This window comes from Otolemur garnettii, unplaced genomic scaffold, assembly GCF_000181295.1.
Source record: "Otolemur garnettii isolate 467f Iridium unplaced genomic scaffold, OtoGar3 scaffold00037, whole genome shotgun sequence".
Lineage (NCBI taxonomy): Eukaryota > Metazoa > Chordata > Mammalia > Primates > Galagidae > Otolemur > Otolemur garnettii.
Genome location: NW_003852432.1, coordinates 7,198,450 through 7,211,126, shown reverse-complemented (window position 1 = coordinate 7,211,126; position 12,677 = coordinate 7,198,450). Strand labels below are relative to the sequence as shown.

General features: G+C 40.2%; 1 protein-coding gene across 1 annotated transcript; it reads left to right on the top strand.

Annotated features, from left to right (window-relative positions):
- The first annotated feature begins 789 nt into the window (after nucleotides 1–789).
- On the top strand, nucleotides 790–12,004 carry WNT16 (Wnt family member 16). Its single transcript, XM_012805123.2, has 4 exons — nucleotides 790–896; nucleotides 1,094–1,350; nucleotides 3,164–3,450; nucleotides 11,361–12,004. Exons 1-4 carry the CDS (start codon nucleotides 802–804, stop codon nucleotides 11,823–11,825), a joined length of 1,104 nt encoding a protein of 367 aa, XP_012660577.1. The 5' UTR covers nucleotides 790–801; the 3' UTR covers nucleotides 11,826–12,004.
- Nucleotides 12,005–12,677: the final 673 nt, after the last annotated feature.

The window sequence follows — 12,677 nt, the reverse complement described above, 5'->3', positions numbered from 1 at the left end:
CAGAGTCTCCTGACAGACCTCAAGCAGGTGCTCGGGAGGTCAACTTGGTTAGTACCAACTCTGACTGAATAGAATTTATTCTCCTGTGAGGTGCAGGAGAGGAAAGGAAGAGGGGCAGGGAGATTTTCCAGCCACTCCACCCTGAGGCTAATCCAGATGCGGCTGCGGCGGGTGGAACCCAAACGTCTTCCCCTCAAACCCCCGCTTTCACCTAAGGTTGCAAAGACAGAAGCGCCCGCAGTCTTCGGGTTGAGTCAACCGCACAACCACCCACCCTAAAGGGACCGTGACAGGAGGAAAGGTCACGACACACCGGGGTCTAGACCCGCAGTCCCGAAGGCGCGGGCCGGGCGCCCCTCGCGGAGCCGGGTCTCAGCCAATGGGAGCCTGAGGTGCCGGGATGATGAGGTGCGGGGCTGCAGCTGGGCCAATCAGGCGCCCGGCGCGGCCGGGGGGAGGAGATGGGAGGAGAGGCCGAGGGCGATGGAGACACCGAGACATCAACAGAAGTTTCCCACCTAGGAATGCGAGGGACGCTCCCGCCTCGCAGGCACACCTCTGACTCTGCGCCGGAGGAGGGCCCCAAGCTCCTTTCTCCACCTCTCCTACTGCTCCCCGCAAACCCGGGGGGAAGCTGCTGAGAGTCCCTATCACTGCCGGCCTACTTTTTATGTTGCATGCAAAGGGAAAGAGGGCGAGAGACAACTTGGTGCTGGGCCACTGACCTCCGGCCCGGCCGGCCTCTGGGGAGGAAAGGGCAAAAGAGGAGCGGCTGCGGCTGGGCGACTCCATGCAGGGGTCATGGACAGAGCGGCGCTCCTAGGACTGGCCCGCCTGTGCGCGCTGTGGGCAGCCCTGCTCGCGCTGTTCCCCTACGGAGCCCAAGGAAACTGGATGTGAGTATAGGGGATTCAGGGCGCATCGGGTATGTGGCAAAAGGGATAGCCCAACCCCAGAAAACTTCTAACTGAAGCTGGGGGGAGGAGAAGGGGGACCCCAAGGCGGGTGACCTAACTTTCGGGAAAACATCTGGAATGGGTGGGGGAGGGCGGAGGAGAGGCTTACGCTAGGGGCGGCCGTGGCTCTCTCACAGGTGGTTGGGCATCGCCTCCTTCGGGGTTCCGGAGAAGCTGGGCTGCGCCAACTTGCCGCTGAACAGCCGCCAGAAGGAGCTGTGCAAGAGGAAACCGTACCTGCTGCCCAGCATCCGAGAAGGCGCGCGGCTGGGCATTCAGGAGTGCAGGAACCAGTTCAGACACGAGAGATGGAACTGCGTGGTCGCCACCTCCACCACCGCCGCCGCGGCCCCATTCGGCACCAGCCCTCTCTTTGGCTACGAGCTGAGCAGCGGTGAGTCCCGGGACCCTCGGGGTGGCGGCGGACGGAAGGCGACAACTCCTCCGTCAGATCCCCAAATGAAGTAAATAAATAGTGCTTACGTGGCCCTGTAGTTCTCTTTATCCCGCAGAAAGAGCTTTAGTTTACACGAACTGGGAGCGACCGAGGCCAGACCTGGGGTGCAGGTGCGGGCCGGAGGGAAGGACTCCCCAGGTCCACAGCTGGGCTCTTGGGGCTGGAACTCTTCTTCCTTCCGGTGGCGCCCCTCTTGAGTTAGAGGAGAACTCTGACTCTCCTACCCCGCCGACCCCCTCGGACCCGTAGCGCCCCCCTACGTGGGTGACCAGCTGGAGAAACATGATGTCTGCAGCGGGGAATGCGGCCGCTGCATCTGCTTTGATTTAACCAGCTCCGCAGCGCACCGAGCCCTGGACAAGCGGCTAATTACCGCGAAGCCCACACTTGTTGGCTCCGCCTAGCCCTGGGTTGACGGAAAAATGACGATTTGAAAGCCACAGTCCCCGACACCCCAGCGTGCAAACCTGAACTTTGGCGCTCTCCGCGGCTCTCCGGTCTTTCTCTCTAACCTCCTCCGCGCGCTCCCGCCGCCGGGGAAGCGGCGCTAACGCGAAGTTCCACGTCCACGTGCGAGGTCACTGGGGAAGGATAAAAGAACAGGGAGCCAGGACTGTTCCAGGACTATCAGCAGATTCAAAGAACTTTAGGGCCAGGGCGCTGAGGATGCTTCGTAGTTTTTCATGTTCATTTCCGTTCTCCCTCCACCTTTGACCCTTCTCCACGGGGTCCGGCAAACACCACCAGCCAAAGCATCCCATTTCTCCCGCTGCGTTTTGGCCAACACACCCTTACAAAGGAGCCCTGATCCCTTGTAGAGGAAAAAAGAAAGAAAGAAAGAAAGAAAGAAAGATGCATTCTTTACAGTTGCCGAAATGCAGAGGCATCAGCTGTTGAAAAGGTTTATTGGACAACGGGCGGGAAACAGTTTCTACTCCAACCTAAACATCTGGAAAGAAAAAGAAGTCGCCTGCTGAGTTCCTTCTAGTCTATTTTATCAATGTTTTAATGGAACTTCAATTTTCAAAGATTTTAGCTCAAGCTGTACTGCAGATGTGCTAAATACATCTTTTTCAATATTCAGTACTTTTTCATGACGATTCTCTTTTTTCAGCTAGTGACATTTCAATTATCTTGCCTTTCATTTAGGAGTAAGAGGATTAACTAGTACTATCTAAACTGTTTAACTACTTCATATTATTAGTTTTTATTGTGAAGGTAGACTGTACCATTTAATCTGATTGCTTTTGTCTTAATTTTAATTTTCATTCTGACATGTATTATTGACATAAACGAAAGTCACACTAAATTTTCAGCTGGTGTTTTGTGAGAACACATTTTAAATTTAAAAAGAAAAGAAAGTAATCTAGTCTCCTTAGGCGTTGTATTATTCACAAGACAGTATCCTTGGGAAGAATTTTAAATTCAACATGCATTGTTGAGCTACTACTTTCTATTAAGTACCAAACTAGGTGCTGACATACATTTCAAATTTTTCAAATAAACACATGATTTTGAAGTATGAGGACAATGTGTAACACACAATATATAACAATCCTCTTAAGTGGGATACTGAAAATTAATGTTGCTTTCTAAAAGACTAAAATAACAGGAAATCTTCCTTACTAAATATGTACTCATTGCAAACAATTCAAAAATGGCTTATCTGGTAAGATGATGAGTAGGAGGCTTTGTTCTGAACACAAAGAGTGATATGGCTGTCTAATTTAGTAATTTATATTTTTTCCAGGCACCAAGGAGACAGCATTTATTTATGCTGTGATGGCTGCAGGCCTGGTGCATTCTGTGACCAGGTCATGCAGCGCAGGCAACATGACGGAGTGTTCCTGCGACACCACACTGCAGAATGGCGGCTCGGCGAGTGAAGGCTGGCATTGGGGAGGCTGCTCTGACGATGTCCAGTATGGCATGTGGTTCAGCAGAAAGTTCCTAGATTTTCCCATCAGAAACACCACGGGAAAAGAAAACAAAGTACTGCTAGCAATGAACCTCCATAACAACGAAGCTGGAAGGCAGGTATGTGTTAGAGAATGAATAATAAAAATCCAGCACCTTGGAGGGCGCAGTGGGTCACGCCTATAACCCTAGCACTCTGGGAGGCTGAGGTGGGTAGATTGCTTGACCTCCTGCATTCAAAACCAGCCTGAGCAACAGGGAGACGCCCATCTCTACTAAAAATAGTAAAACTAGCCAGGCTTTGTGGCGGGCGCCTATACTCTCAGCTACTTAGGAAGGCTGAGGCAAGAGGATCTCTTGAGCCCAAAGTTTGAGGTTGCTGTAAGCTATAAGGCCAAGACACTCTACTTGGATGACAGTGACAGAGACTCTGTCTCAAAAAAAAAAAAAAAAAAAAAAAAATCCAGTGCCTTTGAGTAAATAACGCTAGGATTACACTTCTAGATAAATCTGTCCAAAAAGTTGAAAAGTAAAACAGTGGCAGCCTTCCCGTGGGATACCAAATATTAATGTTGCTTGTTCCAAGACTGGAGGAATAGGGAATCTTCCTTTCCAAACATGTGCTCATTAAAGCATCCTTTGTAAGCAATTGACAAATTGCTTGTCTGGTAAAAGGATCAAGGAAGGCTTTTTCAGAACAAATACACATGTGCATGTGTGTCTGTATCCATATTTGCCTATGTCTGTGTGTTCATATTTGTATAAATACACATAATATGCATATATTCCCTCACGTGTATAATACTAACCACATGGCTTACTTTAGGTTCTCCATCTTATGTGAGTTTAATCTTGTTATTGAATATGTGCGTGGTTGTATGCCTTTTATACCTAAAACATTAATTATAAAATAATAGGTGTACAAATGCTTGTTGAGTCACTTGGTTCCACCCTCTTAGCTGGCTAGTGGCAGAGTCAGAACAAGATCTACAGTAACTGTGTTTCTGATGCAAAGGAATCCAATTTAATTTCCCCAAATTTGATTCTATTTTTTAGATTTTTTTAAACTGGAAATGGCTCCAAAACATATTGTCAGTTTTATCCTTATTTTCCCAAGCAAATATTCTTAGTAAATATATAACCTTTAACTGATATTTTCTTGTTAGGCAAATTTTTTCTTAAGGCAAATAGTATTATGTCTTAAAGCAAAGTAAGTCCATTTTTTAAATTCTTAAAATACAGGAAAGCGTAAAAAAGTTATAAATATATGATAAATACATGGATATTGTAAAATATATATTAAAAATTGAAGGAGACAAATTTAATAAATCACCACCTAATTAACCTCTTTTATAAATTATGATTTTCTTACATTAAATTTTCTTAAAATGGAGTATACTTGCAGCTTAAACTTTTATGTATTTACATTAATGAATATATTGACACAGTAAAGTTTGAGTTCTGCAACATAGTTGACTTAGTTGGCAGTTCGTCGTGACTTTCCTAAAGGAAGTGAAAAAAAATTAAATATATATTTTCTACATTGTAATTAATTTTTCAGGACAGGAATATCAGCACATGCATATTATTGTAAATTTCTAATGACCTATACAGGTCCCAAAGTAATCATTGCAATCTGCCACATTCTTCTAAAATAAATTAAAACAAGTTGTAGTACCTCTTAGGAATATTGAAACTTACTATATGCTACATTTGTTTCACATTTTTGGAAAGTGAATAAATGAAATCCATTTAGCATAGTTTCAAGTTTCAGCCAGTTTTCTTTACTCAACCACCGTGATTTAAAACATTAAACAAGAAAACTCAGTAAATATATCACCATAACACTTCAGACTCAAATTTGAGCTTCCAATTCAAAATAGAAAATAGAGAAGTCAATAGATAGCGAGGCATGCTTCTTATATTATTTTAGGAACTTTTAAAAGTTATTTTATCTAACTAAAATAACTCTCACCTAACAATATAGCTACATACATCTCTCTTGCCCCCAAGTTTACATTTAAAAATAGAATTAGATATTGCTTTAATGTAAGGGTCATTCAATAAAGGAATTTTTATTATTTCTAACATAATACAAAAGAGGTTAAATGTAATGAATCTAAGTACTTTAAAATTCTAAAGTTAAACTAGAAAATAACATTAACAAAAGTCAAATTAATCTGTGTATAATTTAAAAACAAGAAAACAATTAAATGAATGTCTGTTATAAACAGAGACTTTAAATCTTCCTTAACCATTCTTTAAGTAATTTAGTAAAGATTTAAAAAATTGTAACTAGACAAAAACTTTAACTAGAAAATCGAAACTCAGAAACATTCATGATGATTAATCCTCTTAAATTCGTCTCTGAACTTATAAAAAGCCCTATAGCGTTCTAAAATGTATTTTTTATTAGTGACATTTGGCAACTATTTAGTTTTATTTCATTGTATATAATTTTCAAATTAGGTACCAATATTTGCCTCTGTTTAACTGTTAATGTTAATCTTAAACTATTATTTATAATATGATTTTATTAAAAACATCTAACTTATCAGCACCAATTTTGACCTTATGGGAAAAAAACAATTCCCTACAATTACCTGTATATTCACCCTATGCATATATATATATATATTGTGTGTGAATTTCAGAGTTTTACAGGATTTTTTCTCCCACATTATTATAGATAAAATCTTGAAATATTACAAAATATTTACCCGGTTATTTTGAAGGTACTATGCTGGTGGTTTTGTTGGTCTTTTCTCACAAGGTACTATAATTCAAAACTTTATTGTATTTTTCTTTCTGTCAGTGGCAAAAAAAAAAACACAACTCAAAAACCCGCCGCCACCACCACCAACAAAAACAACAGGTTTCCAGGTTATTCTCTAACATGAAAGAGGAATCAACTCAATTTTCACTACTGGCAGTTAGGATTTTAATCTAATAGACATATTCTTCTGAGTAAAATCAAGGTCTGTATTCAATTGAGTAAATTTTCTTCGTCTCAGAATCCCAAACTCAAAATGTAGGAAAGTGTTCAGAGAAATGTGGGTGCTGGGGCTTAGTAGTGCTGTGAGCAGGGTAGATGATTTTCTAACCACTGACCTTAAATACTCTGATTCCCACTTGGTTTCTGACACCATTCCTAAAGTTATGACTCCAAGAATAATGTTGCCGAATGGTGATTGGTTGGCAGAATGATGTGATGTCTTCCAGGGGCAGAACTTCTGGGAATAATGTGACTTGGAATATTTATGGGTATTTCTTTTGGTGTGCTTAAAAATATTTCCATTCTTCCCATGTCCACCTCATAAACTTTTACGTTTCTCTACCCCATAATTTGTTTTATGATGAGTAACTCAACAAAGCGGGAAGGGCCCAATCCCAAATTTTCATTGACCTGTTCCAAGAATATTTCTAAGTAGTTGAACAACACATAAGTGTTTTGCTTTTCAACAGGTTCAAATATATTTTTGGACAGAAAGGGACAAAATGGGTCAAAGGAACAGGAATCTTACATACACACCCATCCAACCTCATGTTGCAATTTTTATAAAAACTTAGATCATCTGATGTTTGGCAAAATGAAATGTTAGTCACAAAATATTCCATAACAATTTTTCTGGCCATTTTTATAAAATCTGGATAAAGTAATGTACCGGAAAGCAATCACCACCCACCACATTACCTCTGAGTCAAAATTGTGAGCCCAATCACTTCTCAGGCATTTTTTAAATTTACGTTAAGTATTAATGATGGATCTTTCCTATTACACTGTGTTAGAAATTTATCAAACCAAAACTTGCCCAAGGAGCCCCGTAGATTAACTGCTACCATCCTAATTGCTCTTCCATAGTTTAAAAATATTCCACCAAAATGTGCACATCTGTTTGCAATAGTTAACAAAACATTCCTCTGTTAATATCGTTATAAACCTTAACAACTCAACGAGAGTAGAGAAAGGAATTTTCTCATAACCACACAGCACTCATTCTGCTGCTGTTCTCTTACTTCTCTGTTACTAGAAATTAACGGTGCTATCACTGCCGCTCAGAATGGCAATTTAGCATTAATTAAGAACGCTAGCAGAAAAGCTCCCATATATACTTTTCTCCCAGGGTGTTCCTGTATTCCTCAAATATACTTGCAGTTTCCACTATTATTTTTCTCTGTTCTACTAAAATTATCCTGCTACACACATAAAGCCCTTATATCTTATATCAACTTTCCTTGCGTAAGTCAAATGTCTTAACTACACTTTATCTTTCCATAAAATTGGAATCATTAGTTAAGTACTTGTTCATTAACTGCTTATTAGGTGCAAGAAATGTCTTGTTATAAAACTAAATCAAGTAAAATATTTATTAAAATGTGCTCTGAGAGAGAGGCACTAAGTTCTATAAAGTTAAATGTGCATGTGTGCGCGTGTGTGCATGTGTGTGTGTGCGTGTGTGTGTATATGTGTGTCTGCTCTTGAACTCTGTGCTTCATCAGATTTTCTGGGTGATGATTCTGCTGATTTATTCTAATTCCTATTTGTCCAGTTTATTCCTTTGGAGTACTATAGGAGAATGAGTATTTAAATTGCATGTCAAAGTATTGGTATTCTCCTCCTTGACATTCATTTATCTTTCTATCCTAGAATATATGTATGTAATAGAGGTATAGATATATATGTCTGTGTGTATATATAGTTTTTCCAAAGCAGAAAAATAATATGTAGAATAATAATACGCAAAAAATGCTCACACATTCTAAGAAAGGAAAAAACTGTATTAAATTTGTAATAGTCAAAATATACTGATAACAAAAGATAAACACAAGTCACCTTGACCACCTCTTGTAATTGCAGAAGGCAAATGTGACTTGAGTGTTACAAATTTAAGACAGTTTTTTTCCTTTCTTAAAATGTATTGACATCCTTTCGGCACCCTCTGTATGTCATATATAATGGAAATATTATTTCTTTTCTCATACTTATTGTTAGGTACATGTAATTTAAAGCTAATGAAACTCAAAAATGCCATCACTGAAAAATTATCAATTCCAGGTATTTAAAGGGGCTAGTTCTTTGGATAGGAAAATCTCCCCCAAATTCCAGTGCCAATTCAGCAGGTGATGTAAATGAAGGTGAAAGTCAGGCGCTCTATCCTTCTAACCTGTGAAGCAGTGTGTCAGTTTGTGGGCTAACGCTGTTGTGGACCAGGATAAGTGTAAGGAATTGGAGGGGAGCTTAGTGGGCTCAAAGTGTCATCATGCTGTTGAATTCTCAGCAGTGGTTTTTTTTTTTTTTAAATCACTTTCTCCCATTCCCAACAGAGGATGAGTTAAAACTGTCCAGTCTTGGTGTATTTGGTGAACACCTACTCTGTCCTCCATTCTATGCAAATTGCCAATGCTTATGATACCTGAACTACTTAAGAAAAGAGAAAGTCGATCCTCATTCAGGATCCAGAGGGAGGGGAGGCTTTACATCATCACTATGTGAGATTTTGAATATGTCAATCAGCTTTAAACACATAAACATACATTGGTAGGTTTTTGGCATTCTTTGAACAATTTGTTGTGTTATTATCTAGCACTGATTGAGCTCTTTTAAAATCATATCCATAGGGCATTTAAAATCTGAACAAAGGTAGGCAGATTGGATTAATTTGAACATTGGTTTGCTGGGAGACATTTTAAAGATTGAGGTCTTTATGAATATCAAATGCCATAAATTTAACCAAATAAGCCAATATGACATACTTTATAAATTTTTCTCTTATTATCAAAGGGTATTTTTTGCCCTAAGTTAAGGAAAAACATAGATGCATATATTAGCTTGTCAGTTCTGTGAATTCAAAGCAGAGCATATGTTCATATATTTCTATGAAGGACAGAATTTAAATATTATACTGTTTATTATTTTAAACACTACTATAAAGTATCAAACATTGTACAAATCAACACCATATGCTCGCATTTAAGGTTGCAAATATTAGTGATTGTTTTAAATATACTATCTCATTCGATCACTTAGGAAATATTGTGAATTTGTTTAAAAAATTAACATTCTGTAAATATGTCAGGTTTGTTTACAAAATAGCTACGTATAGACTTCTGTCATTTTATAGTCCTAATAAGAACTGCAAATGGAATTTCAACTGTGAGGTTTTCCCATTTTTTGGTGAGATGACACACATAATTTCCATGTTATTGAATGATGGATCCACTTTTCATTTGACCCAGCATGTTGACAGCAGCACATTAACCTGCAGCCAGCCCCAACGATTTATAAATCTGCTCTGCCATCATCTGGGGATTGAAGGAAGCTATGCTAGCCAACCCGGTATGTAGGAGATTAGAGCCCTAACGCTTTTGAAATCTCAATATTGTTTTTGTACCATTAGCCACACTGGAATTCTTTTTTTTGAGACAGAGTCTCACTCTGTTGCCGTGGATAGAGTGCCATGGCGTCAGCCTAGCTCACAGCAATTTCAAACTTGGGCTCAAGCAATCCTCTTGCCTTAGCCTCTGGAGTCACTGGGACTATGGTGGTTAATTTTTCTACTTCTATAGTAGAGAAGGGGTCTCACTCTGACTCAGACTGGTCTCAAACTCCTGAGCTCAAGCCGTCCTCCTTCTTCAGACTCTAAGAGTGTTAAGATTATGATTGTGAGTGACTGTGTGCAGTCCCCACAGGAAATTTTTAACTGAACTTTTACTTTACCTTTTTTGTGTGGAGAGAAGTGGCATTTATTTTGACTCTAGTGTCTTCTAACAAGTGGGCTATTACTAATAGATGTTTATATAATCTTATTAAATTATTCAGTCTTTTCAAACTGAACTCAGCACTTAGAATTGAAAAATTGCATAAACATTTCCCCTATTTTCTATGCTAGGACAGTGCTACTGATTTACCAGGGATAGGACATATGATATGAATTAAGTTTTCAGAAAAGGGGGTGAGGAATTTGCTCGGAGCAGAAATCTGGGCCTGGGAGGAGGAGTTCAACCTGTGGCCTAAGGGGGTTATGTGAGGACGTTTTTGCTCACCTTGATGGCAGATATCACAAAAATTACACACAGACCCTTTTTTTGCTCATCAGCTTCCTTCGTGTTTATGTATTTAATGTGTGGTCCAAGACAACTCTTCTTCCAAAGTGGTGCAGAGAAGCCAAAACATTGGACCTCCTTGCATGGTAGACCCTTGTCCTTTTGACCAACTAAACTTTCTCATGTGGCCTGTCAATAGGGGATAGAATGCCCCAACATTCTCCCCATTAATGGAACTGACTTTTATTGTGATCCAACCAAAGAACCCTCAATTGAATCAATAGGTCTCATCTATTCATGTGCATTAAAATCATCTGAGCAGTTTGCCTGGACTCCACCTCAACCCACGGAATAAAACATCAGGGATTTAAGCATTAGTCATTTTCAAAGTTCTGCAGATGTTTCTGTGCATTATGAGAGGTGAAGGTAACTGCCTGCAGTGCTCCTTAAATTTTAATGTGCATAAGTCACCTGGAGATCTTGTTAAAATGCAGCTCTTGATTGTGGAGGTCCAGAGTGGAGCCCGAGACTGCATTTCTCAGGAGTGATGCTGGTGTTCCTGATCCGTGAGCCATACTCATGGATTGAGTAACAAGGAATGGGAATGGTATTGGGAACACGCAGGCATGCCTGAGCATCCTCCCACACCCAGAATTAGACAGGGGATCAGAAATGAAAGTGACTTCCCTTCTTAGCTCAGCTAATCTCTGATAACAGTATTAGCCTGGTCTAAGATTTTAAATACAACTTGGAAAGGTTTGCAGTACAGGGTCAAGACATCTGAACAAAACATTTGAGATAAAAACCAAAGGACAAAACATTTGAACCCTAAACAATCTTAAACTTCTTTTATGTTCAAAACCATCATTTGTGTTCAGCAGGAAACAGGCCCAGAGAGTTAAGTGATTAGATTAACTGTGCTTCTGTTGTTGAATGAAACACTTCATGAATGAATGGTATCTGAACACAGTTACTGTTGGTTTCAGGCTGTTGCCAAGTTGATGTCAGTCGACTGTCGCTGCCATGGAGTATCTGGCTCCTGTGCTGTGAAAACATGCTGGAAAACCATGTCTTCTTTTGAAAAGATTGGCCATTTGTTGAAGGATAAATATGAAAACAGTATCCAGATATCAGACAAAATAAAGAGGAAAATGCGCAGGAGAGAAAAAGATCAGAGGAAGATACCGATCCACAAGGATGACCTGCTTTATGTTAATAAGTCTCCCAACTACTGTGTGGAGGACAAGAAACTGGGGATCCCAGGAACACAAGGCAGAGAATGCAACCGTACGTCAGAGGGTGCAGATGGCTGCAATCTCCTCTGCTGTGGCCGAGGCTACAACACCCATGTGGTCAGGCACGTGGAGAGGTGCGAATGTAAGTTTATATGGTGCTGCTATGTTCGTTGCAGAAGGTGTGAAAGCATGACTGATGTCCACACTTGCAAGTAAGTACTCCACCCAGTCTGCAGGATTCCTCAGCATCATACAGTGACAGTGCAACCCAGGGGGTCTCTTTCCGTGTGCAGGGCTAGTAAAGTTGACTCCTTTCTAGGAAACCCCAGGTCCTTGGTCCTCTCTGAAAATGTCCTTTACCCAATCAACACATCCACCATGTGGATGTTGGGGGGTTCTAATAAACTTCAACAGGTTTGTATTCATCTTTTGGTAGTTCAGTATATAATCTGTTTATGAAGCAAGAAAGAAAAGGAAAGAATCCTCATGCCAGGATAACTAGTCCGTACTCAGGGTAAGATCCTGGAATATGGAACTCAGTACTGGAGGGTGAATAATAGTCATTTCAAAGAGACACTTTTTATAGCAACAAAGAGCAGTAAATAAGAATTTCATTTATTCTCTCAGTATTTCAAATGAAGAAATCATACTAAGTGTGCACAGATGTTGAAAAGCCAATGTAAGCCGTGGTGCTTACTTACACTTTCATGCCCTTCAAAAGAACAGTAATTTAAAAGAACTTACACAAGTGATAGGATATCACTAAAAAGTGTTAGACATAGTTAGTGACAAACAGAATCAAAATGTAAAAAGTATAATTCATGATTTGGATTTTAAGTGCCTTTTAACTAGGAAAATCTAGAAGAACCTCCATAAGGTAAAGAGTACTCTTTGAATTTGGGGTTCATACTTTTATCATAGACCAGTATCCACTGTTAAAAATCCAGCTTCGGGATCCTGGGGAAGGGAATGATCCTGAAAACACGTAGGAAATGTAGAGGTAAAAATATAAAGGGCTCGTACACATTGTAAAGAGAAGTGCCCTTTAAATGTATAAAGACAGTATAT